General features: G+C 35.8%; 1 protein-coding gene across 1 annotated transcript; it reads left to right on the top strand.

Annotated features, from left to right (window-relative positions):
* On the top strand, nucleotides 1-26,335 carry RXYLT1 (ribitol xylosyltransferase 1). The gene is made up of 6 exons (XM_027854192.1): nucleotides 1-181; nucleotides 1,722-1,892; nucleotides 6,702-6,804; nucleotides 22,167-22,481; nucleotides 23,985-24,155; nucleotides 25,394-26,335. The coding sequence occupies exons 1-6, from the start codon at nucleotides 1-3 to the stop codon at nucleotides 25,812-25,814; spliced, it is 1,362 nt and encodes a 453-aa protein (XP_027709993.1). The 3' UTR covers nucleotides 25,815-26,335.
* Nucleotides 26,336-27,849: the final 1,514 nt, after the last annotated feature.

The following is a 27,849-nucleotide window of genomic DNA, read 5'->3' as shown; positions in this document are numbered from 1 at the left end:
ATGCGGCTCACGCAGAAACGCCTGGCCTCGGCGTTCGTGGCCGCCTACTGCCTCTTCTCGCTCTACGCCGCCTACAGCGTCTTCTTCGGCAGCCGCCGAGGCCGCCGGGGCTCGGCAGCCTCCACGCGAGGCCTGAGGGACGGGAAGGCCCCGGAAAAGGGTCGGCTCAGCAGCCACGGAGGTAACGAACCCTCCCCTCCTCCTCCTCCCTCCTCCCTCCCAATCTTCCTCCTTCCTGGCTCCCCCTCCTTTTCCCCTCCCCCTCCTACTTCTCCCCTCCCCCTCCCCTCCCGGCGGCGGCGCGCGGAGGAGGCCGGGAGCGAAGAGCGGCCCGACCCTGCGGGGGGGTGGGGGAGAGGAGCCGCGAGGTTTCGTAGGCTGGGCCCGGCCCGACCCCTCCCTCCCGCGTCCTTGTGGGCGTCTTCTCCAGCCACGCCCCCTCCGCCACAAGGCCCCCCGGGGCGCCACGTGCGCAGAGCTCTGAGCTGCGTTTAACCGCTACCTGCCTCAACTTCCGCAACTTTAAAATTGGGATCATAATACCCTGGGCAATTCACTTCACCCCTGTGTGTCTCAGTTTCCCCATCTGTAAAATGGGGATTATAATAGCACCTACCTCACAGAGTCGTCGTGAGACTCAAATGAGATATGTTTTAATAAAAAAAGAGAGAGAGAGAGAGAGAGAAGGAATGTGGTTTGAAAATTGTTCCTGTCATGTAATCTTAGAATTTAGACTGATTTGGGGAGGAAAGGCCATTAGAAATTGTGTTTTACCCCATTTTCCAGATGAGGAAATTGAGGCCATGAAAAGAAACTTGTCCAAGATGGCAGTAGTGGTAAGTTAAGTGGCACAGTCAGGTTTTTAACCCAAGCCTGCTGATTCCAGGAAACAGGAGTACTCTTTGCATGTCTTGGTCTCCTTTCCTGTGTTTAGGGCTAAGTCTGGTGAATGATTATCAAGCTAGCTAGGTTCTACCTATATTAGAGGAGACACACTTCTGTTACACCCTAATGAGATAGCAGGGAGGATGGTCTTTCTTACAGTGTTTTATAAACAAGCATATTAAGATATTTGGAGTGAGGACTGGACCTAGGAAGATAGTTTTCCCTTTGGACTCTAGTCATTCAGAATTTTACACCAGTATTTGAAACTTAGTTGCTTCTGTGACAGCCTGGATATAATTTTTATACAGTTGAATAAATGTTACATTGTCTTTTTGAAGTATAGTATTTTTATGCGCAGGATTATTCATGTAACAGTTGACAAAGACATAGTAAAACATAAATATACACTATTGATACACACCATTAGCAATTTGACAAGCCACTTTTGGAGAGGAAATCTATATTGCTTCTCCTTTTAATTCTCAAGCTCTTTCAGAACTCAGAAATGTATCAAATAATGAACTAGCTACTACTTTTAAAATTTTAAATTGTACACCATTACATTGAATCAAATTTTGCTTTTTATCATTTCCACAATAAACTACAAAAGTTCTGATAAGAGTAGATACAGCCAATATTTAAATTGTTTGAAGAAAGCTACAGCTCAAGTAGTGTGAATTATGCCTTAAAATTATGTCCTGCCCCTACATTAAAATTTCCCCTTAGTTATATACATTTGTTCCCTATATCTATCCTGGTAATCTTTCATAAGGAATTCCTGAATCTGTCTCTGATACCATGGTAACTTGCTTGTCAATACTCTTTTTAAAACACAGAACCTTCTTCTTTGACAAATGAGGAATGGAATCCCTGGGAAGCAGATGAAAAAATTGAGCAGCTTGCTTTGCAACATAGATATGAAAGTAACCTTCAGTTGTTTGAGAAAAAGAGATCTCAGAAAGGAAAAATAGACCTCAGGGTACAGATCTGGGGCAAGGCTGCCATTGGTGAGTTGTATAAATTACATAGTAAATATATCACAAAATAATTTTGCTTGTAAACATTATATTAAATTGGTATTTTTGAGTCCATCTTATCTTCATCCTTGACTGATTATTAAGCTCTTAAGAGTATATATGATATGGTAGTACTGGAAGTATTCTAAAAAATGTTTTTTTGTTATTCTGAACTCTGCCAAAATCAACAAATGGGCACTTTCATATACACAGAAAAACAACAACAGAAAGGATTGCACACGAAACCACAAATCTCTCATTATATATCCAGCTTGCATTTTTACAAAATTCAGCATGTTAGTTGCAAAACTGCCCTGCTTGTCTGTCTCCTGAAGGCAGACTTCTGTTCTCTTCTGTGCGTTTTAAAAACTGCTACAATGGCTCTTTTTTCTTGTTTTCCTTTTATTACTATAGTTGTTTCCCTAACTCTCCTAAGTTACTCCCCCCATTAAAAAAAAAAACAAAACTTTTGACAAATAGGCATAAACAAACAAAATAAATCTATATATTGCCTGTGTCAGAAAATATTTATTTCAGTCTGAACCTTGAGCCCCCACCTCTCTGTCAGATGATTCTTAAGTCTTTCAAAGATGTTTTTCTTTACAATATTGTAGTAATTGTATAAATTATTCTTTTGGAACTTACCAGAATTCTTTTTCAAAGTTACCTTGCTATTTTTCAACTTTATGTAAATATGTGTGCGTGTGTATACACAAAAGGTAATCAATATTTTCTCTTATGCACTTTAAAAATACTACAATACTGGTGTGAATGGCAGTCTAACATAATGGATAGACAGCTAGCTTTGAAGATATGAAACTCTGAGTTCAAATTTTGCTTTTGACTTTTACCAACTGGGCTCTGTCAAGGCACACATTTCAGTGTGCCTTTCAGTGGTACAGGCAACTTTCTAAGACCCTTACATTGCTGAATTGTAGATATGCATTAGGACAGGGAATTTCTTACACTGATGAAATCATGTGTTAGGTCCAAAAAAAAAATTAGAGTATAGTTTTAGGGAGAGAAATATAGCATCATTATATTCAATTTAATTGGATTAACAAGTTATTGAATGGCCAGTGTGATATATTGGAAGGCAGCATATTTTAGAAGAGCGCTGATTTTTAATCAGAAGACCTCAATTTTAATCCCAGCTTTATTTGGCCCTTGGCCAAGACATTTAATCCTTCTGAATTATCTCCTCTGCCTACTCAGGAGATAATAATACTTACCCACTTGGTTGTATGAGAGAAAAGTGTTTTGTTTTGTTTTTTCCTTTGAGACGATAACCTTCTTTAGGGTTGGAATCAACTTTTATATCTCCTCCAGTGCCTAACATCGTGTTATGTACACAGTAGGCAATAATATTTGTTGAATGAATCTATCTTTTCTATGTGTGCTAAGTATTGTGGGCAACACAGAAATAAAATATTTGGTCTATACCCTCATAAAGCTTACAGTAAAATTGGAAAGACTGGACTAAAAATACATAAAACAATATGGAACACCAAAAAAGACGGTATAAAATTGAATGTTGATTGTGTATGTTGGACAGTAAATGCTGTAAGAGATTGAAAAAGATGAAGATCAATTTGGATAGCTAGAATGCCAAGGAGGATAAACATGGTTTGAGAGGGTCTTGAGATGGGCCTTGAAAAATGGTTAGGATTGGTATAAAAGAAAGAAAACCTGGAAATGTAGTGCAGGTGAGAGCAAAGATATGGAAACATTAGGGGTTTTTTAATACATTTTTATTGATAAGTTTTTTTGTATGTCACCTTTCCTAATGCATCATTTCCCCCTCCCAGAGAGTCAAATTTTATAATGAAAAAATTTTTAAATTACATAAAAAGAGGAAGAAAAAGGTTATCAAAACTAACATATTGAAAAAGTCTGACATTATATACAGTGGTCCAAACCCAAGAAAGAGATGGGAGATCACTGAATGTGAAGAACACATGAGCAAAAACGTGGAAGCTTTTGTTCTTTTTAAAAAAATTGTATTGATATTTAATAAAAAAAATTGATACTGATTTTAGTTTTACATCACCTGCATTTCCCAATATATCTTTCCTCTCTTCTGGAGAGTTATCCTTTATGATGAAAAATAAAAAAGAGGAGAAAAAGTTCAAAAGTAACCAGCATATTGAAAAAGTCTGGCATATGCAGAGTTCCATATCAGAATCAGTCATTGTAATTTTACCACACTCAGAACCAAGAAGTACTTTGTCATATCTCCTCTCTGACCAGTTTTGTTCATGGAACTCTAGTAAAATTCGGTTTGGATTATTTTGCTCTTTTTTTATCATTTTTATTATTATATTCATTGTATATATTGTTTTCCTAGTTCTACTTATTTCACTTTACATTAGTTCATGCAAGTGTTCCCTTGATTTTCTGTGTTCAACATTTCTTAATGTAATGTATGTGTTTCTTTACATTTGTGTGCCACAATTTGTTTAACTGTTTCCCAGTTGGGCGTAGACTTTGCTTCTAGTTCTTTTCTGCCACGAAAAGTGCTGCTATGCATGTTTTGTTGTATATGAGTACTTTATTTTTGTCACTGCCTTACCAGTGGAGTGTGTGGCTCCCAGTGGAATATCAGGATCACAGGGTATGGACATTTTAATCACCCTCTTCATATAATTCCTGATTAGGAAGCACATTTTCTTAGAGGTTATCAGGGACTTTCCAGATCACAAATATAATGTTCTTCTCAATCCCAAAGTTATCTCCATAGTCTCACCCATTATAAAATCTTGCATGACTTTAACATATGCAACAGAGAACATCCTGTCAAAAGACTTTTAAGGCTCTGTGTTTTTATTCTACTTGGCTAAAGGTTGGTTGGTTTTTTGTTTTGTTTTTTGCTAAGCAATGGGGTTAAGTGACTTACCCAGCATCACACAGCTAGTGTCAAGTGTCTGACTCTGGAGTTGAACTCAGATCCTCCCGACTCCAGGGTTGGTACTCTATCCACTGCACCACCTAGCTACCCCTGGTTGGTTGGTTTTTTAATCAACAAAAGATACTTGTGCTTATATTCACATCTCTCAATAAGCATATCTGGAGTTGCTAAAATTGAATGTAGTGTCATCTTGTTATCCTTGATCCATTTTCTAATCCAGTATTTATTCTTTACTTTAACCTTTAGATGACCTGCACCTATACATTGGCAGCTGAAATTATTTCTTTGTCTATAACCATTGCTATATCTGTCCTGTTAAAATGTAGGCAATTTTTCTTTCTTTTTTTCTCCCAGATCAATCAGTAAGCGTTTATTAAGAATCTCCTCCATGCCAGATGCTATTCTAGGCTCTGGGCATACAAAAACTAAAGTTTCCCTGACCTCAAAGAGCCTATATTCTTTTGGTAGGAAATAATATGCATGCATGTAAATAAATACAATTTAAATACAAGCTTATTTCAAAAGGAAAACCATAGCATCTAGGCTAGAGGATCAGGAAAAATTTCAAGTAGGTGACACTTAAGCTGAACTTTGAAAGAAGGCAGGAATTCCAAAAGGCAGAGTTTAAGACACTCATTTCAAGCAGAGGAACTGTCGGTGGAGATACAGAACCAAGACATAGAAGGAACAGCAACAATACTGGTTTGACTAGACCATAGATTTTGTCAAGAGAAATAACACATGACAAACATAAAAAGGTAGATAGGAACCAGGTTGTAAGAGGCTTTAAATCCCAGAGGAGATTGAATTTTATCCTAGAGGCAGTAGGAGAGGAAAGAATCATTTCCTAAGAGGAATGACATTCTCAGACCTGTGCTTAAAGAATATCACTTTGGCAATTCTCTGAATTCGGTACATATGGATCCTTTCCCCGTATCTGGCCTTCTCTGTGTTCTCATATGTGGCATTCTATTTCTCATTCCCACACCTTGGTGCTGACTCTCTCTAATGTTGGAGGTGTATTCCATGTCTCTTATACCTCATTGCATAGAATCCTCTCCTTTGAAATTTCAGCCCCAGCACTACCATAAAGCCTTTCATAATCCCCTCAACTGCTAATGCCCTCTCTCCCAAACAATCTTGCACTTTACTACTTTGTATCTATTTGTATTTATTCTCCTTATATTTATTCTGCAGCTATGTATCACCTGGTTGTCTTTTTTTACTAGAACATAGGATTCTAGAGCAAATTTTGAATATATTTTAAATTAAGCAGGAGAGAACAATTTAATCACTTATGTAATACCCAGTTTAGATGTTAAAACTGTGCTTCACCCAAATATTCGTGGGTTACTATAGATGAAATTTTAATAACTAACAATATTGACATTGTATTTTTTTTAATAAGGTTGCCTAGATTTTCCCTTTTATCCCCCTTTCTTTCTTTATAAAAAAGAAAAAGATTGAAGAGAAAAAATTCAACAAAACCAATCAATAAATAGAAAAAAAAATTGACATTTTATGTTCTACCCCAGTAAACCCACCTTCCCCACGACAACCTCTACAAAGGAGGAACAATAGAGACCAATATTCTAATCCATAAAATAGTATTTAGAATATTAATAATGTTAAAACACTGATATGTTTATTTTTAGTATGGGGCTTATTTTAATCAGTTACTAATTGGTCCTCAGTTATGAAAGTCCATAAAGAAACAAAGCAGAAGAAATGTTTCTCTAGCTAATTGAAATAAATAAGTAAATTTAAAGTAGTTTCCTACATTAGACATTACTGTATTATAAATACACACTTATATGTACATATCCATATATGTGTATATGTACATATGTAAATGTATGTATGTATATTTTTTAAATTTTTCTGGTTACCAGGTCTTTATCTGTGGCAGCATATTTTTGAAGGCTTACTTCAACCTGCTGATGTGACTGCTCAGTGGAGAGAAGGAAACTTAAAAGCCGGAAGAACATATTTCAGGTACTAATTGTGCAACCTTTTAATTTTTAATTGTGTTACAGCACCATTTGTTTTTTAAGCAGGAACAAAGTTGGTTAGAGGGAAATATATTTACCTAAATTAATTTTGATTCAGTCTACTTACTGTAAAGAAAAGGGAAATAAGCTTCTTGGATAACAAATTAATATTTAAAATGGTGTCCTTGGACATTTTGTTAAGAAATTTTAAAACACCAGTTATTTTTAAATTACTAATTAACTTTGACAAGAAGACAAAATGACACTAAATAGATCCCAAAGTATTTTGCATGCTGCCTAGTCTCATATGCCTGTTGCATTTTAAAGATGTATCTTGACCATGTAAAAAGCATACCTTGAGCTTTAGATATTGTAATGTTGAATCTTTGGGGGCTTCTTAGAGGATAGAGATGGGGAAGATATCTTTTTATTGGCAGAGTATTTTAACATAGATGCTTTTGAGGTTAACATGGAATTTTTCATTTTTGTCCCCTTATTACAATCATGTTTATTTTTTTAAACCAAATAAATCAGTATGAAGACTGTTACTAACATTCTGAGACCTTGCTTGTTAAAACGTTGTTTTGTACATGAACTTTATTAGATGATTTAAGAGGTTTGGAACAGTGAGTTACAATACTCAGAGGGAACCGTATTATTCCTTTATATTCAGTAAAACCAATGTTTTTGTTTAAGTTTTTGTTTTATACATCCATATCCATGACTTTATAGGAATTTTGTGTTATTCCTGGAAGATTTTTAAAATGAAGAGAGTTCCACAATTCTTCACTCAAAAGAATTTAGCAAAAATTGTATTGTTTGGGAAAATGTGAACCAAAGATACTGTTTGTGTTAGCTTTTTATTTCTTCCTCACCAATATCAAGAAATAATTATAGTTAAATACTTAATGTCACTTTAATTTTTATTACCAGTTAAATTCTTTATTGTATACTTTTGTTTGCCTAAAAGATTTTTTCCATGTGTATCTTTTCAAAAAAATCTCACTCTAAAAACATCAAACTTTTTGTTCAATTTGATAACAAAGTAGCTATAAAATTTTAGTTTTCTTTATCTAGGTGTTGCATTCACCTTCTTGTCTGCATTGTCATGCTCTTCATGCATATTGAGTTTGCAGTCCATGAAAACTGGTAGGTTTTTTAAACTGAATGGTTTTCTGACCATTTCTTCCCCATCTTAGACTTTTTCAGTTGATTTTTTTTTAACCCAAAGTAGGTCTTTGCATTTATTTCAATTTGCATTAATCTTCTTAGAGAAAGCCTATCATTCTAGTCTGTCAGGATCTTTTTTGACCCCAAGACTGTCATCCAGCATGTTAACTCTCTCTCTGGGCCTTGAGTCATCTGAAGATTTGATAATCATCAACTTATTCTTAGAAATTTGAATATGAATCAAATAGGAATCTTCTATACCACTCCATATAGACTCTTAAAATTTGTGGCACTTTCATTTTGGTACTGTCAAAGAATTGGGTAAGGTTTATTAGCTCTCATAAGAGAATATTACTCTCTAGTGCCATGGTTGAAGAGGAAGGGAATCTTTCCTTCCAGGTGGTATTTAAGAGGATCCCTCTACAAAAGGCTTTTTCTCTAGTAAGTCATTGGGGTGACCTTTAGTTCTGAAAGTTTGTAGCAGAAGCACACAAGCTTTAATGGATACTCTTTCTGGAAGTACTTTGCATATGATCCCAAACTAAGGATCCAGGGTCCAGCCTGTCCAAGGGCAGAGTCCTCCATGACACCGCCTTCCCCTTCCTTAGCTTCAGTTTGTGCATTGATGAGAGTTGAATTACACAAAAAGAGGCAGCGAGTAGTAAGGATAAGTCTTATAGATCATCAGCTTTAAATATGAGATCCTTATCTAATAACTTGTGAATTGACATACATTCAGAGGAATGGATTCACATCAGTATGGACATTCAATTCATTTCAATACACGTAAGCTAACATTTAGGAAATACCTACCTGCCATTTTCTTTTTTTCTCTCCAATAAGAATATTTGCTGTTGAATCTCACGTAGCACTTTGCTTTGTAATATTGTATGTTATAATTATGCCTTTCTTAGCACCCCACTAGACTGTAAAATGCATGATGGAAAGGTTTTTATCTCAGTTAAACTTTGTATCTCCCCTAGTGCCTAACATAGTGCTCTGCATGTTTTACTTTTAAGAGGCTATTGAATGAATATTGAAGACCTGTATTGAATGCAGTCTTGTAGAACTGAAATTATATAACCTTTAAAATATTGGATGATCAGGCTTTATATTTTTATAGTGTTCTAGCTAATATGATGTCAGACTCATTTCTCTTTCTTGTGAATATTTAAAAAAAATACCTCAATCTAGTAATACTTAAACTGCTCAGTGAAAGTTGGCTGTTCTTTGTTGTTAGAGCTAGGAAATAATATGTGTGGAGCAAATTTCAATTTCCTCAAGTCAAGGAAACAGAAGGGAAAAAATAGGTCACAGCATATCAACATTATGAATTGCTTTGAACAAAGAAATTTAAATTGTGTATTATATGCAAAGAACTTTGGGAACGGAAAAAGGAAACCTGGGGGAGAAAAAAGCCTAAGGTGTTAAATTACTGGAGAAAAATCAAAACAAAATGAGAGTATCACATTCACAGCAAGAATATGCTTTTGACCATTAGTTAAAAGCAAGAGTTACCAAGATAGGCACTAAAAGCTTGTAAAAAAATACAAATGAATTATTTAATTCAATTAACAGATATTCATTAAGTGCCTAATATGTATGACTGTGTTAGGTGCTAGGAACTCAAAGACAAAAATAAATCTGTTCTTGTCCTCCAGGATTTTGTACTCCGTGTGTGCAGGTAAGTAAATATGGGAGAGAACTCTTTAACAGCTGAGATCAGGAAGTTTTCACAGAGGTAGTAGCATCAGGACTAAGTCTTCAGGAAGGAAGCTGATGATTGTAAAAGGGGAGAGTACTGTCTAGGCAGAGGGGATAGGCAACCTGTGCAAAGACACAAAGACAGAAGGCAGAATGTCTTGTTTAGGGAACAGTCAGTGGTTCAATTGGGCAGGAAAGTTTGAGTACAAAGAAGTAATGTAATATTGTCTGGAAAAGTAGAGGGGAGCGAGATAGCAGAGCAGTTCAAATGTCAGGCTAAAGATTTTTTGTTTTATACCAGAGGCTATGATAGGGAGCCAGTGAAGATTTTTGATCAGGGAAGTAACAGGATCCCACCTGTGTTGTGGTTGTGTGGAGGATACATTAATGAAGTTGGAGCTTGAAATTAGGGAGACCAGTCCAGAAGACATTGTAAATAGTCCAGGGTGAAAGTGATGAGTGCACAAATTGGTTAGTAGCCATGTGAATAGAGAGTGAGGAATAAGCAAGAGATAGTTTGGCAATAGAATTCATGAGATTCGGCTAGTTAATTAGCCAAGATATGGGGATTGGATAACCACAAAGGATGCATTTAAACAGGTAAAGACTAGAATCAAATAAGTGAAGAAAAAAAGCTTTTTCCACATTATTTGAAGCAATGTAAAAGAAAACTTGTTTTAGAAAAATACGGACAGTAGTTTTGAGAAAAATGTTTTTTTATCTGATTGGAGCTTTGCAATTTCAAGAGGTATACAGCACAAGTTACCATAACTGAGGATAGTTTCTTTAGAAATAATATAATATTATATAAGAAAAGACCTTTCTAATTTATCCATTGCCTAATTTATCTAATTTATCCGTGTCTCTGAATAATTGGTTATACTCTGCTTAAATTATAAATGCAGATTTTTAAAGTATAGGGTAGTAACTATAAAGTATAAGCTTTGCCTCAAGTGAGAGATTTAACACTTTTTGTTAAAACTAAACGTGGAATGAATCATATGCTGTCTGAACATAGTTAATGTAGTAATTGGTTTTGCTGAACTGTTTCTGTTGTTGTTTTTTAATCTTTGTTACAAGGGGAGATTCTGAGTAAGAAAGGAGGAAGGGTATATTTTGAAATTAATGTAATGTAAAAGCAAAGGACATCAGTAACACTTTAAAAATAACTAAGTATAGGGATTGTGACAAATGATCAAAAGCATGGAATATTATCATGTAAGACTTTAGAATGTCAATCAATTGAGAAAACTGGAAGTCAGGAATTAAGTCAAATGAAATAAAGCCATTGAGAAAGAGAACAAGGGAATGTGAAAATAAACAAAGATAACTCCATATCTTTATAGGTAGGGTCATGGCATGACAACCCTTGAAATAAAGAAAAAGATATAAAGGCCCTCAACACTGATCTTCAGTGGTGACCATAGAAGATTGGCAGAAAGGAAGTAGAACACCTCTCTGCCTTAACTATTGGTACTTCAAACTTTTGTCTAGTGACAAACAATCAACCTGCTATTGGAAAAATTGGGCCACATCAATATTGGCATTCTTATGGTAAAATGAGAATACAAAACAAAGTTGTATAAACATGTAAAGATGATTCACAGGATCTCCTTGGGGAAGCAAGCTTGTTGTGCTCCAAATTACATCAGCATCATCCCTAATTCTGTCCTCTTTTGCTTCATTTTTGGAGAAACTTTCTCCAAAACACTGTCTGGACTCTTTGTATTCTTAACTCCCCTGTGGGATTTTTCCCTTTTGACCATCCCCCTAATTTTTAATCTCTCCTTATCCACCAATTCCTTTCCTACTACTTATACACATGCCCAGATCATCTCCCCCCCCCCCAAAAAAATTTACTTGATCCTACTAATACCTCAACCTACTATCTAATTACTCTTTTCCCTTTCACAGCCAAAGTCCTAAAGGAAAATCTTTCTATACTCATTGCTGGCATTTTCTCTCCTTCTGATCATTTCATAATCACTTCTTGTCTTGCTCTCAACCTCATCACTTACCTAAAGCTTCTCCCTACAAGTTACTAGTGACATACTAATTGCAAATCTGGTGGTTTCTTTTCAGTACTTATCCATCTTGACCTCTCTGCAAGATTTGACACTATTGATCCTCCCCTCCTTCTGGATATTCTCCTCCTGGGTTTTTGTGATACTGTTCTGTCAGGATTCTCTTCCTTCCTGCCAGACAAAATTCTTCTCAATTTAATACCAAACACCAAATTGAAGAAAACACACAGTAGACCTCAACTGTCTGGAGTCTGCACAGAAGACTCTGCCTTCTCAGCTTCTCCTTTCAGCACAGTCTGATCTTACTATCATATTGCTAAAATGTATTTTATTCAGGTTTTACAAGTCTCCAGAAGGGAATAGCATGAGATTTAGCTCATAAGGAATAAAAAAAGAGCAGCTAGACAGCTCCTCTGACTGTTTTGCCAGAGCTTAAGCGAACATAGCATTCCACCTAACAGAACTTTTCATAGGTTGAGTAGATATGTGATAAAGCTAGTCATACAAATATTGATGATATTCATGTAACACATCCTCCAAGGTATGTTTATTAAGCACCTACTGCATGCTACCCACTGGCAATAGTATGAAGTAGAATTATAGAATGAATTCTGCTTAATACTTTCCTCTACTTAAGGATGTTATATTTGATGAATTAACCAAAAAAAAAAAGAAAGAAAAGAAAAGAAAGGTCACATAACATATTGAATAGAGAGCCTGTGTCAGAGTCAGTACTACTTGGATTTAAGTCTTACCTCTGACATATACTGGCTGTGACTCTTCACAGTGCCCAAGTTAACTAAAGCTAAATGATAGGGATAAGTAGGCCATCTGTATCAGTGTAAGGAGTTTCCATAAAAATCATTTAACTGTTACGCTGTGTTGAAGATAGTGCCCTAAAAGCCACACATGTGCTTTATTATGGATTACATCATAGAATTGGCTCGTGCCGGGGTCATTAGAAATAGGCCTAGTGGAAAGATCTCAGTAATAAGACATGGCCTACAAATGGTACAACTTGAAATCAATCTATTCAAACGAGGAAACAGTGCTAGAAAATAGGAAATGATTGGGGTGGAGGAAGCAAAAATGTGGATCTTATCAACATTTCCTAAAAAAAGTTATCAATTAATACAGTCTGTCCAAAGAGGAAGCCAGAAGAGCTGGCTAAAAACCATTTTAGCCTTTTGATCTCCTTCCTAAGTAGAGGGAACTGGCAGCTAAGGGAAACACCAGTTTAGAAAACAAACTCATTTGTAAAACTGTATAGGAGCATGGCAGTTTATGGATGATATTGAAGTGTTGTGTAGAGAGAGAGCCTTAGAGCCAGGAATATCTGGGTTCAGGTTCTGACACATACTGGCTATATGACCCTGAGCAGATTACCTCACTAGGTGAGGACCTGCATTGGTAGAGGGAATTTCTTCACCTGAGAGTTTTCTGTACCGGTCAAGTCACTGGTCAAATCGCCCTATCTCAACCCCATTGCAATTTAAAATAATGAAAAGGAAGGGAGAAAAAAACACATCTAAAGACAATTCAGTGTGAGACTCAATTAAACTAATATTGCCCAGAGAATATTTCTAGAAAATGCTGGCAAGAAATCAACAGATCCTGGAAAATGGAATAGAGCTTTTATTTCCATTTTCATCACCAGTCATACTGGAACTCCATTTTTGAACCCTGAAACTTCAGGCCCTAGTGTGGTCTACAAGGAAGTGGAAGGGTCACTTAAAATATAAAGTTGAGAAAAGTGGTTGACTCAGATCAAAGAAAGAACCAGTGCAGGTGGTGACATGACTTCTAGAGTATTAAGTGATTATTTTGTACTATATCATGGAGATTCGAAAAGGATAGAAAAAAAAGACCAATAATATTCTTACTGAAAAAAGACAGTAATAAGTACTAGCCTGCATACTTATTTTCCCATCTTTATAAATCACTATAAAAATGTTCTACGTAAATATCAAAGTCATCCTTGAAAATATGAGAAGGGAACAGCTTTTGTTCAGTTGTTTTTCAGTTGTGTCCAACTCTTCATGACCCCACTTGGGATTTTCTTGGCAAAGATACTGGAGTGATTTGCCATTTCCTTTTCCAGCTCATTTTACAGATGAGGAACTGGGGCAAAAAATATTTAAGTGATTTGCCCAGGGTCACAAGGCTTGTAACTGTCTGAGGTCATATATGAACCCAGGAAAATGAGTCTTTCTAACTCCAGGGCCGGCACTCTATCCACTGTGCCACTTAGCTGCCCTCCTAGGGAACAGCTAGGCTTTTGCAAATGATTGTCTACATTAAGCCACATCTTTAGAATCACACAATTGACTAAAAGTTGCAGAAAATATAAGATTCTATTGTGTTTATTGATGACAAAAAAACATTTGACTTGGTAGGGTAGAATGCTGTCTTGAAAGCACATCTCAAACAAGGATTCTCTTATGCCTATTTTAAGAAGGTTTTCTGCAATGGCATGTTAGGGGTACTGTTTTCTTCTCTTAGGGTAAATTATGCATCTGCTTCCCTGGCCACTTGAGAACATACTTAAACGAGCAGCAACTTTGGGAAAATGAGGATTTAAAATACAAACTACTCCTATATTGGCCTGTTAGATCATTTGCAGTTTACTAGGTCTTTTTCACATGAACTCTTGTCTACCCATGCCTCCCTTATCCTGTTCTTGTGCAGCTGACATTTTGAAACATGATTTACAACAAAATTTCATAGGGATCCATATAATTAGATTTGGCTCATTATTCTAGTTTGTTTTAATCTTTTGGGATCCTTATTCTGCCATCCAACTTGTTAGTTATCCCTTCCAGCTTCATGTCATCTGCAAATTTAATAAGCAAAAGTTCTATGAAGTCATGTTTTTACTTTTTTTTTGTCATTTAAATTTCTTCCTTTTGTGGACATGGGTGGGGGAGGGGTGTTGAGGATAAAAGAGGTATTTGAGTGCTTTGTGCACATCTGCCTTTTGTGTAGCTTGGGTTTGTACCTCAATTTCCTGACCATGAAGACCCAAAAACTAGAGTAGGGAGAGCCTAGGGCATGGAATTACCTAGAACTTTGGATCCTGGGGACTTAGTTCAAGGACTAGAGAGCTAGGCCAGGGCTCCAGGCATAAGAAGCCAGGATGAACAGAAAACAAAAATGATACATTGACATAAAAAAGGTGTAAAGCTTAGCCAGAGGCTAAACTGTGAAATTCACCTGTGAGTCACATTTCACTTTTCCAGTTCTTTCTCATGAATTGATTTAAATTTTTTTTTTGAGTTTGGTTTTAATTATTTTACTATCATTTAAAATTCAGTGATTTTAAATAGTGTGGCTAATTAATAGCCATAGCTACAAAATGAATTACATTTTTTACAAAAGTTTTGCAATTGCTGAACTGTAGATATTTTAACTGAGAAACTGTGGGAAATTGACTGGCCATTGGTTGCCTTCCTGTGCAAATATAGCTATGTGGTTATTCAGAGTCTTTATGTTGAAAGGTTCCCAGGACATTCTGACATTTAATTTTTTTTTTTTTACTGCTGTTGTTAAAAGAAATAGAGAGACAGTATAGTATAATGGAGAAGGAGCTACCCTTAAAGCCAAAAAGACTTGAGTTTAAGCTCCCCTATGACAAATACTACCTGCGTAAACAGGGCAAATAATTTAATTTCTAAATGTTCTAGGATGTAGGCAACTCTCCAAGATAATAAGGTGCAGAGAAGATTCCAACCTGCATTGGTAGAGGGAATTTCCTTGCCCACAGAATTCCCTCTAACAATGAAATAATATAGCTCCACTCTGTATCCCAAAGTAAGATGTAATATTTTTTTAATTATTAAAAAAAACCTTCTACCTTTGTATTTATAATTGTGAGTTATGTCAATACCCGGGTTTTCTGTTTTATAGATTTTAAAATTTCCTTTTCTAATTTTCCATTTTTCTTATTCTAAATACATCCAAAATGTAAGATAATTATAAGCTCCCTAAATTCAGTTTACCTAAGGACTTTTTGGATAGCTACATCTCCCTTTTCCTATTCTCTAAACATCAATATTGTACTAAGAACAAGAAAAAAAAAAGAAGTTCGAAATTTCCCGAATTTATGAATAAATGTATTTATGACTTAAGGTCAAACTTGACATATCCCAAACTTAACATTTCATCATGTGCGTCTCAGCCTCTATGTATCTGTAAATATCAATATTCTTTCAGTCATCTAGGTAGGACTGAAAAAATAGAGCCATCTCTGACTCCTCCCTTTTCCATATTGAAGCTAGATAAAATCTCTTCCTAGTTTTAAAGACTTTTCATAATCTTAGTCCATCTTCTCCCTTCCCAACTTCATTTTCTGCTTCTTCTGTACCCTCCTTTCTAATTAGATTGGTCTTATTACTAACTCACATTCTCATTGTTCACTTTTCTTTTCCTGGAATGTCCTCTCCAATGCGCCATGTCCTGGCCAGTTCTCATTGATTTCCCACTTATTAGAATTACAACAATTATAATGCAAGCCATGACTTATCATTTAATTATATATTCTTGCTTCATATCTTTGATTTTTGTCTTTCTAGTAGATTGTACTCTCTTTGAATTCAAGGACCATGTCTTTTGTTTTTTAAATAAATCTGAATTTTCATGAATACAAAAAAAAAAGTAGAACAGGAAAAAAAGATTTTATGTAAAACCACAAATTACTGCAGTTTGCTTTAAAAAATAAATTATAAATTCAGCTTGTTACTTTCAGAGTTGTCTAAATTTCCCTTTGAACTTCCTTCTCTTCTGTGCACTTTTAAAATGTTTCTGTGACTCTCTTTTTATTTATTTCTTCTTTTGGGGAAAAAACACTGTTACTAGCCCTCTCCTCCCCACCCACATTTAGAAAAAGAAAAACACAATTCTTGTGACAAATAAGCAAAACAAATCTATGCTTGCCGTGTCTAAGAATTTATACTTCATTCTCTATTTTGAGTCTGTCACCCCTCTGTCAAGAAGTAGGTAATGTGCTCCGTTATCATTCATCAGCATGATTGATATACATGATTGCATACATCAGAATTCTTAAATTTTTTCTTTATAGTATTACTGTATAAATTGTCCTCCTGTTTCTACTCACTTACTCTGTGTCAGTTCATACAAGTCTTGTGAGATTTTGCTGAAGCTGTCTCTCTTGTCATTTCTCATTCCTTATCCTCCACAGTACCAAGGGCATAGTAGGGGCTCAGCAAGTTTTTGTTGATTGGTATAGTGATAACCTAGCTAGCTGTAACAAAAGTTCACAGTTCTTTCCATTTTTTCCTATGCATAACTACATTGATTTCCAAATCCTAATTATCTCTGTATACCCATTCTTTTACTCTAGATGTAAGATGAACTTACTTTCCCCATACAGTTTTACTGGAAACTTGTTGTAAGTGAAATTCATTGTTCTGGCAGTTTTCTATGGTCATTTGGGAGGAAAAAGGGAGAAAATGCTAGCGCATTCATCAGCAATTAATACCAATAAGAAATGAATAAGTCATTTTTTGTTATATGTATGTGAAAACATCCTCCATGATATGGACAGATAAAACAATCATGTCTTTCCTATAACTTAAGAACCAAATTGTTTTGAATTTACTTTCCAGAAATCTATTCTTCTTTCTTTCCTTCCTTACTTCATTCCAAGACCTAATGTAGCATATCTTTACCTTATTTAGTTAAAAGTTAAATGTTAGTAGGTAAATATCTTTACAAACAATTATTCCTTAAGAAGAAATGAAATAAAAGTATATTCTACAAAACAACTTGATGGTTAAGACTAGGGTTGAGTTATTAATCGTATCAGTAATAGTAAATATTTTTAACGTTTTTCCAACTATCTTTAGTCTTACAGAAAGGTATGTCATATTAGCTAAAAATTCTGCACGTACAGAATTATTGAGTTATTCCTGTTTTCTCTTTTTGGGTTATGTTAGATAATATATATAACCAACCCACAACGTGATTCTGACCCTCTACATACTTACAGACATAATGTACAATATCGGTATTACCTAATGCATAGGCACATTAGGATACGTATGCACAAATTCCACAGGAAACATACATTCATTGTTTATTTGTGCTAGATTTTTTTAAAAATAGTATGTGATAGCTGTTTCTATAAGCAAATGCCCAGTTGAAAAGCAGAATGAAACAGTGATTCGATGGCTGACCCTGAAGTCAGATAGGCTGAGATGTCCTGCCTCAAATACATAATAACTTTGTGCTCAAGGGCAGGTGACAATCTCTCCACACCTGAGGCAGCTCAGAGGCTATCAGTTACATAAGAATTGCTGATTATCATCACTGGAGGGAATTCCCCACCCCCCACCTCAAAGTTCCTAAGTTAAGGAGACTATAGTAGATAGTCCCCAACTTGGGAATTGGTTATGTTTTTAAAAGTTTTTGTATAAGGTATTTAGAATGCATTTGCTGATAGAATTATAAATTTTTGTGACTAGGGTCCTAAGGTCAACCCACAAAAACTTACGTAACCCATCATGTAGCTAAACTATAATTCTGTAAAACTACACCATTGTCTTCCCTGAGAAAATGGACTTTTCTTCCAATAGACCTCTTCTTCTACCTGCCAAGCAGTCCTAGTGAGAGCTCACCAAGCTCCAAACCAATGGCTCTGGAGTCTGGGGCAGGGACCAGGGAGGAGAAGCGAGAGTACAGAAACCCTTGCATAAGGAGCAGGATAAGGGTTGTAAAGTGACTAAGGGATAGAAGAGGAGAGCGCCAACTTCTTGCCAGTGGAAATTCCCAGGGATACCAACCTGGGCTAATTAAACTCCTTAGTTGTTACCTTTCTTTCATTCTTCAGGCCACGAGGAGTGACCTGCCTATTTCCTTGTCCACTTCTGTCAGACTGGGGTTAAAAGGTTCTCTCCTGTGTTGTGGATATGTCAAGAATTGTCTCTGTTGTAAAATGTGCTTGGTTTTCTCATTTTTTTCATATTAATAAGCAGTCAGAAATGTAAGTAGGTCAGTGAACTTTGTCTATATCACAGTTCCCTCTTTTTTTTTGACCTTCACTATTTTAGAATATCTGATCTCAGGAAATATGTAACAACTTATTTTAAGATGGATTGAAGTGGCATTTAAAAGTATATGTTATGCCTTAATTCATTGCTAGAAGGTTTTCTTTCTGGTGATAAATCTTTATTACTGTCATCTAAGAAATGGAAGGGCCACAGTCTGTTGCATCAGAGGGAACACCACTATGGAAAAATCTCAAATCTTTTGAGCTTAAAGAGGAAAAGTAATAGGTTCATCTAAACTCTTTTTGAAAGTCATTGGTAAGGCACCTTCAAATGTGAAAATGGTATACATTTTGCTGTTTATCTTGATAGCTCTACAAGTACCTAGAATAGTCTTCTGCACATAGTAGACATTTAATAAATGCTAATCAGATCATTAATTACATTTAAAGAGGTACCTTTTAAAGAGCAATCATTATCTATGATTTTTTACGTTCCAGTAAATATGCTCGAAAACTAAAAAAATGAAATCATACAGGTTATTTACATTATGTAGATAAGCAAAAACTCCAGTAGTTTCTTGGCCTAGATTCAACTTTTTCCTCCAAACTAAATTAAATAAAATTGATTTGTGAGTAATGTCACAATTGTTATGTGTAAGTCTACAAAGGCTGTCCTGTAAAGCAGTTATCCCTATCAGGTCAGTCATAATCAACTATTCATTTGAGGGCTAGTAGGTGCCAACACATGCCTGTGTATACGTGCACATGCGCACACAAACACACACACCCTAAAACAGTTTGCAAGGATTTCAGGCATCAAGCTGTGAGGAAAGTGACTTGTAAAGAGGTAGGGAGAATGGCTTTTAAGATCCCTGAGTCTCAGTGTTTTAAGTGACTCTCTCACTTGGATACACAGAGCCTTTTCACAGTCCATCATCATCCCAATGAGCCAGTAAGCTGCTCCATGACCTTGCTCTCACAGGTGGTACAGTGAGTAGAGCACTGGGCCTGGAGTCAGGAAGACCTGAGTTCAAATCCATCCTCAGACACTTACTAGCTGTGTAACCCTGGGCTAGTCACTTAACTTCTGTGTGCTCAGTTTTCTCAACTGTAAAATATAGATAAATAATAGCACTTACCTCCCAGAGTTATTGTGAAGATCAAATGAGATAGTAATTGTAAATCACTTATCACAATGCCTGGCACAAAATAAGTGCTCTATAAATGTTAATTATTACTATTGTTGTTGTTGTTACTATCCTCCCAGCTTCCCTCCTTCACATATGCATCCACCTCTAGCCAACCAAAAATGGTTAGAGACTAGTCATTTTAAAGACCCTCTTATAGCACATGCCCCCTTCATATACTTTTAAAAAACATTTTTGTTTATTTTTACATCCATTTATTATCCGTGCTTGCCACTGTCTCCTCTCCTCCCCTTGAACAGGAACAATAAAAATATATGAAAAATAAAACTGTCATCATAAAAAGGAATAGTCCTACAAAACAAACTCTCATATTGGCCATGGCTAAAAATATGTCTTTCTCTACATTTTAAGTTCATCACCTCTCAGGGGCAGCTAGGTGGTGCAGTGGATAGAGCTGTGGTCTTGGAGTCAGGAGGACCTGGGTTCAAATCCAGCCTCAGACACTTAATGCTTAGTAGCTGTATGACCTTGGGCGAGTCACTTAACTCCAATTGCCTCACCAAAAAAAAAAAAAAAAAAAAAAAAGGTCATTACCTGTCTGGCAAGAAGTGAGTAGTATGTTTTGTCTTCAGTTTTGTGGACCTATAGATTACATTAATCCGAGTTCTAAAGTCTTTCAAAGTTGTTTTTTCTATAGTGGTGTCATTGTATAAAAGGTTTTCCTAGTTCTGCTTATTTCACTCTGTAACGTTTCATAGAGTTCCAATTAGTTTCCTCCGAAACTGACTTTTTCATCATTTCTTATGGTACAACAATATTCCTTATTTCGTGTACCATAATTTGGCCACTTTCCAGTAGAAGGATTAGTTTCTTTAGTTTCCAATTTTTGTTTACTATGAAAAGAGCTACTGTAAGTATTTTTGTATATGTAGGTACTTTTTCTTTTTCTTTGATCTCTTTGGGGTATAAGCCGGCTAGTGGTGGCAGAGTCAAAGGGCATGCACAGTTCAGTCACTTTGAGAGCATAGTTCCAGATTGCTTTCCAAAATATCTGGACCAATTCACAGCTCTGCTAACAGGGCACTTGTGTGCCTGTTTTCCTGTAGCCTCTCAAACAATTATCACTTCCCTGTATTTGTCATAAAATGTGTATGAAACAGAAACACAAAGTTGTTTTAATTTACATTTCCCTAATTAATAGTAATTTGAAGCATTTTTTCATATAGTTTTTTCATAGTTTTTCATATAGTTATTGATAGCTTGGATTTAATATACTTCTGAAGTTGATTTTTTTAACTAATGTGCACAATTTTATAATTGTCCCTATTAAATTGTCTTATTAAATTTGACTGTGTCTAGCCTGTCAAGATCTTTTTGAATCCTGACTGTCATACAATGTTTTAGCTGTCCCTCCCCTCCTTTTTGTCTTTTACAAATTTGATGACTATTCCATCTATATGTTTATCCATATCATTGATAATATGTCAAGCTGCAGAGACCAAAGCACAAATCCCTAAGACACTACACAAGAGTCCTTCATTTGGGGCAGCTAGGTGGCGCAGTGGATAGAGCATCGGCCCTGGATTCAGGAGGACCTGAGTTCAAATGCAGCCTCAGACACATAACACTTACTAGCTGTGTGACCCTGGGCAAGTCACTTAACCCTATTGACTAGCCAAAAAAAAAAAAAAGAGTCCTTCATTGGCACATCAGTCCAACCATAATGGTCTTCTCACTGTTACTCATACATTACATTCTCTCTCTCATCTCTGTGTGTTTTCTCAGGCTGTCTCCCATTCCTGGAATGCATTCCATCTTTTTAGAGATTGTTAGAATCTCTCATTTCCTTTGAAGTTCACCTCAAATGCTGCCTCCTACATGAGGCCCTTCCTGATTTTCCCAGCTTCTAGTGTCTCTCTTCCCCTCCTTCCACCCCCCCCACAAATGACTTTATATTTATTTTGCATACATATATATGTATAAATGTCTCTCCAGTAGTATATTAGCTTCTTGTTATCCCAGGGCCTGACATATAGAAGGTACTCAGTAACTGCTTATGAAGACAGATGTGTTTATCTCTGCTTTTGACCTTAATACTTCATATTCTGGGTGCTGTTTTTGCTTGGTCTATGATTATTTAGCAGCAGTCTGCAGCCAGACCCCATCATTTAAAGCTTGACTTCAAAGAACATGAACTGTACAATTATAGGAAATATTTCCATGAAGAATTGGGCAGAATTTTGACAAGATTTGCCATGAAAATTAAATGTCTTAACATATCCAGATGTCAAGTTCCTTTGTTCTAATGTTACAGCTTCATCACTGGTCCAGCCCTAATCCCAGGATACTTTTCAATTGAGGTGGATTATGTGGTGCTTGTTCTAAATGGAAGAGAAGACACAAAGATCTCTTTCGCCACACAGTGGTTACTCTATACAAAAACTTTAGTAGACACTCGGAAACTCCAGCACGTTGCTGTTGTCTTACTTGGAAATGAACATTGCAACAACAAATGGATTAATCCGTATCTTAAAAAAAATGGAGGCTTTGTGCAAATACTTTTTGTAATCTATGATAGCCCCTGGATTAATGGAGAAGATGTTTTCCAGTGGCCCTTAGGGGTAGCCACGTAAGTATAAAATGTAATTACATTGTCTTTCGGAATTGAATACTTTGATCTTTATGCCATTAAAAGGAACACTATGGAATCAACTTTGTTTAAAGATTTTTCAGAACAGGAAAATTAGTTATCTGTCTGTGATCGTTAGGGACAGGTAAAATTTACAGAAGCACATGTATAACCTATCTGATTGCTTACCATCTCAGGGAAGGGAGGGAGGGATAGAAATAGAACTCAAAACTTTAAATAAAATATTTTTAAAATTTTTTAATCTAATACAATATAATTAATAAAACATAGTACTAAGAGAATATATTAGTATGGTAGGTATTAGTATGTTATGATGTGGGACCTCCTGGTCCTGGCATTCTCCTTATAGATTAATCATATTACACCAGACTTTTTAGGTTTTAAAAACATGATTTATCTCTGGTTTATCCTAATCCACATTAGCAATAAGCAACAGGTTTATATTACGTTTTCTGGAGGGGTAAGGAGTCAATCTGAAAGCCATATTATATAGTTTTTTTCCTTAGTAGCAATTTTTAAAAACTAGATTAACTAGCAAAAAGACTTGTTTTTTATCATTTGGAGAGGCCATGTGGTAGAAAGAACACTGGTCTGGAAATCTGTTTCTTCTTTCTACTCTATTTCTAGTTCTTTGACTGTAGGCAGGTCACTTAACCTCTCTGATACTCAGTTTCCTCATCTGTAAATTGAGAGAGTTGGTCTGGACCAGTGATTCCTGACTGGTGGACCCCAATCCACAGGCATCCACTATCGTTATTACGAATCTCTGTGCACCCATGCACTACCATTGTTTTTCTTTATTTAGCTCCAAGAAAATACTCAGTTTGACATAGTATAAGAAGCAAAATGCCTTCTATTGACTGAATAATGTCAAGTATATAGATATTAGTATTTTTCAAATGCCATTGTGATTAACAAACTACAAATTAATTTAAAAGTGTTCATGAATTCATAGCAACTTTTTATGATAATGTACTTTTAATTTACAGATACTAGAAGTACAACTACTGTGGAATATTGTAAAAACCTGCAGAGGGAGTCCTTGTATATAAAAGTTTGGTCTAGGTGCCCTCTAAGCCTCCCTACCAGGAAGCATGCTGGGATTATGCACAAGTCATTGTTGCAAAGCTTTGAATGCGACCTATACAACAAATGTAGATTAGTAATGGGAAGTATAAAAGGGAAATATAGATGCACCTTAGGTAGATAATCTTTCTAATATAGAAATAGCTATCATTAACATATTAATATATCGTATGAATATGTTAGATATTCATATGATATAAATAATATAATGAATAATAATATTTATAAACATGAATAATTTGTTAAAGATGATTTGTCAACATTTGGTTTGTAAGAAATGACAATTCAGATTATGTACAAAAGTAATTCCTAATCTTTAATCTACATTTCATTCCTATTTTGAAATGCAAAATGGTATGATATATTATGCACTAATTTGTGTGTTTATTTTTATAGATACAGAAATTTTCCTGTGGTGGAACCTAGTTGGTCATTGTTGCATGATAAGAGATCATTCTTGTGTAATTTCTTAGGAACTATTTATAAAAATTCATCCAGGGAGACTCTAATGGACATTTTGAAACATGATAAAAACAATAAGTTATGCTGGATTACAGCCAGAGAAGAGTAAGTTCTGTTTCCTTTGCAAAATCCCTTGGTTTGCTAAAGTCAGGCAGTAGGACTTGTTAACCTGGGGCATTCATGGAAGGTCCACAAGAGATAATCACTGTACTCTCAGTATAGTTTACCTGTAGAAAATATAGTAGTATCTAAAGTTTTTAGAGGCATCTTACAGAGACAAGATAGGACTTTAAGATGGGTAGAGAAGCTCCATTAGGATGGACTTGGAATAATACTGGCAGTCAAAGGCAAAACCATTTGCTGGAGCTTGGCTCAGTGATATTTGCTAGGTTAATTTGACATCCTTGAGATGTGGTGAATGCCAGGAAGATGTGGTGTTCATGTCATTAGCATTCATCTTGCTATTTCAGGACTCTGTAGCTGACACTACATCAGTTCCCTTACAGCTTCTGTGAACTCAGTGCCACCAACACCTTGTAATTGGGAAATGAAGGATGGGAGCAATCAGCAAACATAGGAGGAAAAAAAAAACTGATAGACCAAACTTCTGGTTGCTTCATTTAACACATCCTAAGTGTCAGATAAATGTTATTTTAATGATTCCAAGAATTGTGGACCATCTCATATTTTTTGCACGGCAGTCTGTGAATAAATATTTTAAGGAGGAAAAACCTAGAACAGTCCATGAATATCAATGTAAGATTCTCATTCCAAAAATTTTAGAATCATTTTTCAAAATTTGTTTTTGTAGGAACTTGGAGTTGCATTGTCCGATTCTCCTTTAAAAATACCCTTCAATAAATTTCAGCTAGAAAAATTTTATTATTGTACTCTTAATAATAGACCTTCAGGAAGTTTTAATTAAAATTATTTTAGTAGATATTTTGTTCCAGACTATCAAAGTCTAGTCCCAGTTCAGCTTTTAAAGTAAATTTAGTATTATATGTGAATAGTACAGTACTCTCTGAATCAGTCATGAGGGAAAAATAGGAAAGATATATTTAAATATTAGTCATAAGAGTTTTTAAGAAGCTATGGGATGAAAAGATTAGTAATTATAATATCTGCAGTGATAGTCTCAAAATTTTACTTTTTTATTAAGAACTTAAATATAAACAAGTCACAGTGCTTTGATTTCTTTTTAGATAAGATTTTTATTTTCTTGTTTACCAACATATTCTTTTTTAACCATTTCTAGTTCTTGATATTAAGATACAATCTTTTCTTCTGAAGAATAGAATTAGTATAGAGTGGGAATTCACATTCCTTTTCTTATTTTCTAGGTGGAAGCCTCAAGAAACAATTGAAAGTTTGAAGAACTATCAAGAGGCTTTACTTCAGAGTGATCTCACATTGTGCCCTGTAGGAGTAAACACGGAATGTTACCGAATTTATGAGGCTTGTTCCTATGGCTCCATTCCTGTTGTAGAAGATGTAATGACACCAGGCAATTGTGGAAATGCATCCACATCTCCTAGTACTCCACTGCAGCTACTTAAAGCTATGGGGGCCCCCTTTATCTTCATTAAAGACTGGAAAGAGCTTCCTGCTATTTTAAAAAAAGAGCAAAATATGAGCTTACAAGAAAAGATTGAAAGAAGAAAAACACTGGTTGGGTGGTATCAACACTTCAAAGCGCAGCTCAAACTGAAATTCATTAAAACTTTAGAACGTTCCTTTTTAATGAATGATAACAAAGGTTAGTTGTTAATTTGACCTCAAAGTTCAAATATGATTGAAAATGTACTTTTCAAAACTTTTAGTGAATGTATGTGTTTTTAAGGAAAAATGTGTTTTGTCATTTACAGTTATTAGACTACTGAGCACTGGGGTGCAGGGTTCATCCTGAGCTTCTTCATGAAGCTTACTCTTCCCTGTCTTCAAATGGGAAGTGGAATTAAATATTTTCTCCAAAATGCTAACCTGTCTTACCTTTTTTACCCATTTTATAAAATTCCATGGCTTTTATCCCTGGGCTTACCCTATCTGTTTTTTAAATACATATATATATATATATGAAGAGTGATTATTAATTCAAGTAGTTCACTCTTCCTGTCTTCAAACAGAAAAGGGAATTAAATTTTTTCTTAGAAATTCTAACTTCTCACCTTGTTTGCTCATTTTCTAAAATTCTGTGGTTCTTATCATTGAGGCTACCCTTTCTGACTTTTTGGATATGTGTATAAATGTATATTGATTTATGTACCTCACTCTTTCTGTCTTCAAACAGGAAATGAAATTAAAATGTTTCTCAAATTCTAAGCTCTTCTCACACTGTGTGCCCATTTTCTAAAATCCTATGGTTCTTGTAGCAAAGGCTAGCCTGTATGTCCTTTTGTGGATGGCATATATATGTATATTAATTTGCATTATTTATAAGTAGTTGTGTGCTCTGTCAGCAACCTGTCAGAGAGGTAAACCACCATGCAGAGAGGTCCCCCAAGAGCAACTGTCTTCAAGATCAAGCCGGTCAGGTGACTGGCTATAAAGGGTAGTTGTGAGTAGGCCAGGCATGGGTCCAACCCAAGTAGCTGGTGTCAGACATGGTCAAAGGAAAAAAGAGGATCAAGGCCAGAAGAAGCCGTGGGTTAGAAACAGAAAGTTCTGATCACTGGAGCAGAGAGATTTTGGGGTAGGGATTGCCCAAGATTCTGGATAGCTCCTCAGACAGAAGTCATTCTAAAAGTAACCCAGACCATCTTAATTCCAGGTTTAGCCCTCTGTCTAAGGTGACACACTGCTTCTCAGTAGCTCTTATAGACACCACTTCTCTAGTTCCGTGACCTTTAGTAAGTTATTTAAACTCCCTATGGTTCAATTTATTTTCCATAAAGTATCTTTAATACTACTTCCATTCATAAAATTGCATGATTTTGATCAATAATAATAACTCTTGGTCTTTTTTAAACTGGCTGCCAACTTAATTGTTATAAAATCTCCAATTAACTGATTTATAAAATTTAAATGTTGAGGAAGAAAAAAGAGAAGCTCAAATTGTGATCCAGGAATTTAAATTCCTGCTTGAGGCTTCATTTAGATGGGCCCACATTCTTTTACCAATCTGCTAAAGAAAGAAAATTATTTCAACTTCCTAGATTAGAAGGGAATCTGCGAAGGTAGTAGTAGTAATATATCTTTTACTGGAGAGTTGTTAACAAGCAGAAAAGAGAAAAGGAACCTTACCAGAATATGCCAGTTCAGTTCATTTTGCTTTGGGAAACAGTCAACAAGCATTTATTAAGCACTACTATATTGGGCAGCCAAGTGGCACAGTGGATAGAGTGCCAGACCTGAAGTCAGGAAGATCTGAGTTCAAATCTGACCTCAGACACTAGCTGTGTGACCCTAGGCAGGTCACTTAACTCTGTTTACCTAGTTTCCTCATCTGTAAAATGAGCTGGAGAAGGAAATGGCAAACCACTCCAGTGACTCTGCCAAGAACACCCCAAATGGGGTCATGAGGAGTCAGACATGACTGAAAAATGACTGAACAACAACAAAAAGGAGGGAAGCACTGTGATTATAGCTGGGGATGCAAAGAAGGGCAAAAAACAGCCTTTACCCCGAGGAAGCTCACATTTTCACGAGGGAGACTAAGGGTAAATAACTATGTTTGTACTAGTTATATACAGGATGAATCAGCTAATCTGTGTGGGGGACACTAGCCTTGGGGTGGAAGAACTAAGAAAAGCCTCTTGCAGAAGAAGCTGGAATTTGAGCAGTCTTTTTTTTTTTTCCT

The sequence above is a fragment of the Vombatus ursinus genome, unplaced genomic scaffold, assembly GCF_900497805.2.
Source record: "Vombatus ursinus unplaced genomic scaffold, bare-nosed wombat genome assembly UNPS02010320.1, whole genome shotgun sequence".
Taxonomy (NCBI): Eukaryota; Metazoa; Chordata; class Mammalia; order Diprotodontia; family Vombatidae; genus Vombatus; species Vombatus ursinus.
This window is presented reverse-complemented; position numbering and strand designations above follow the sequence as displayed.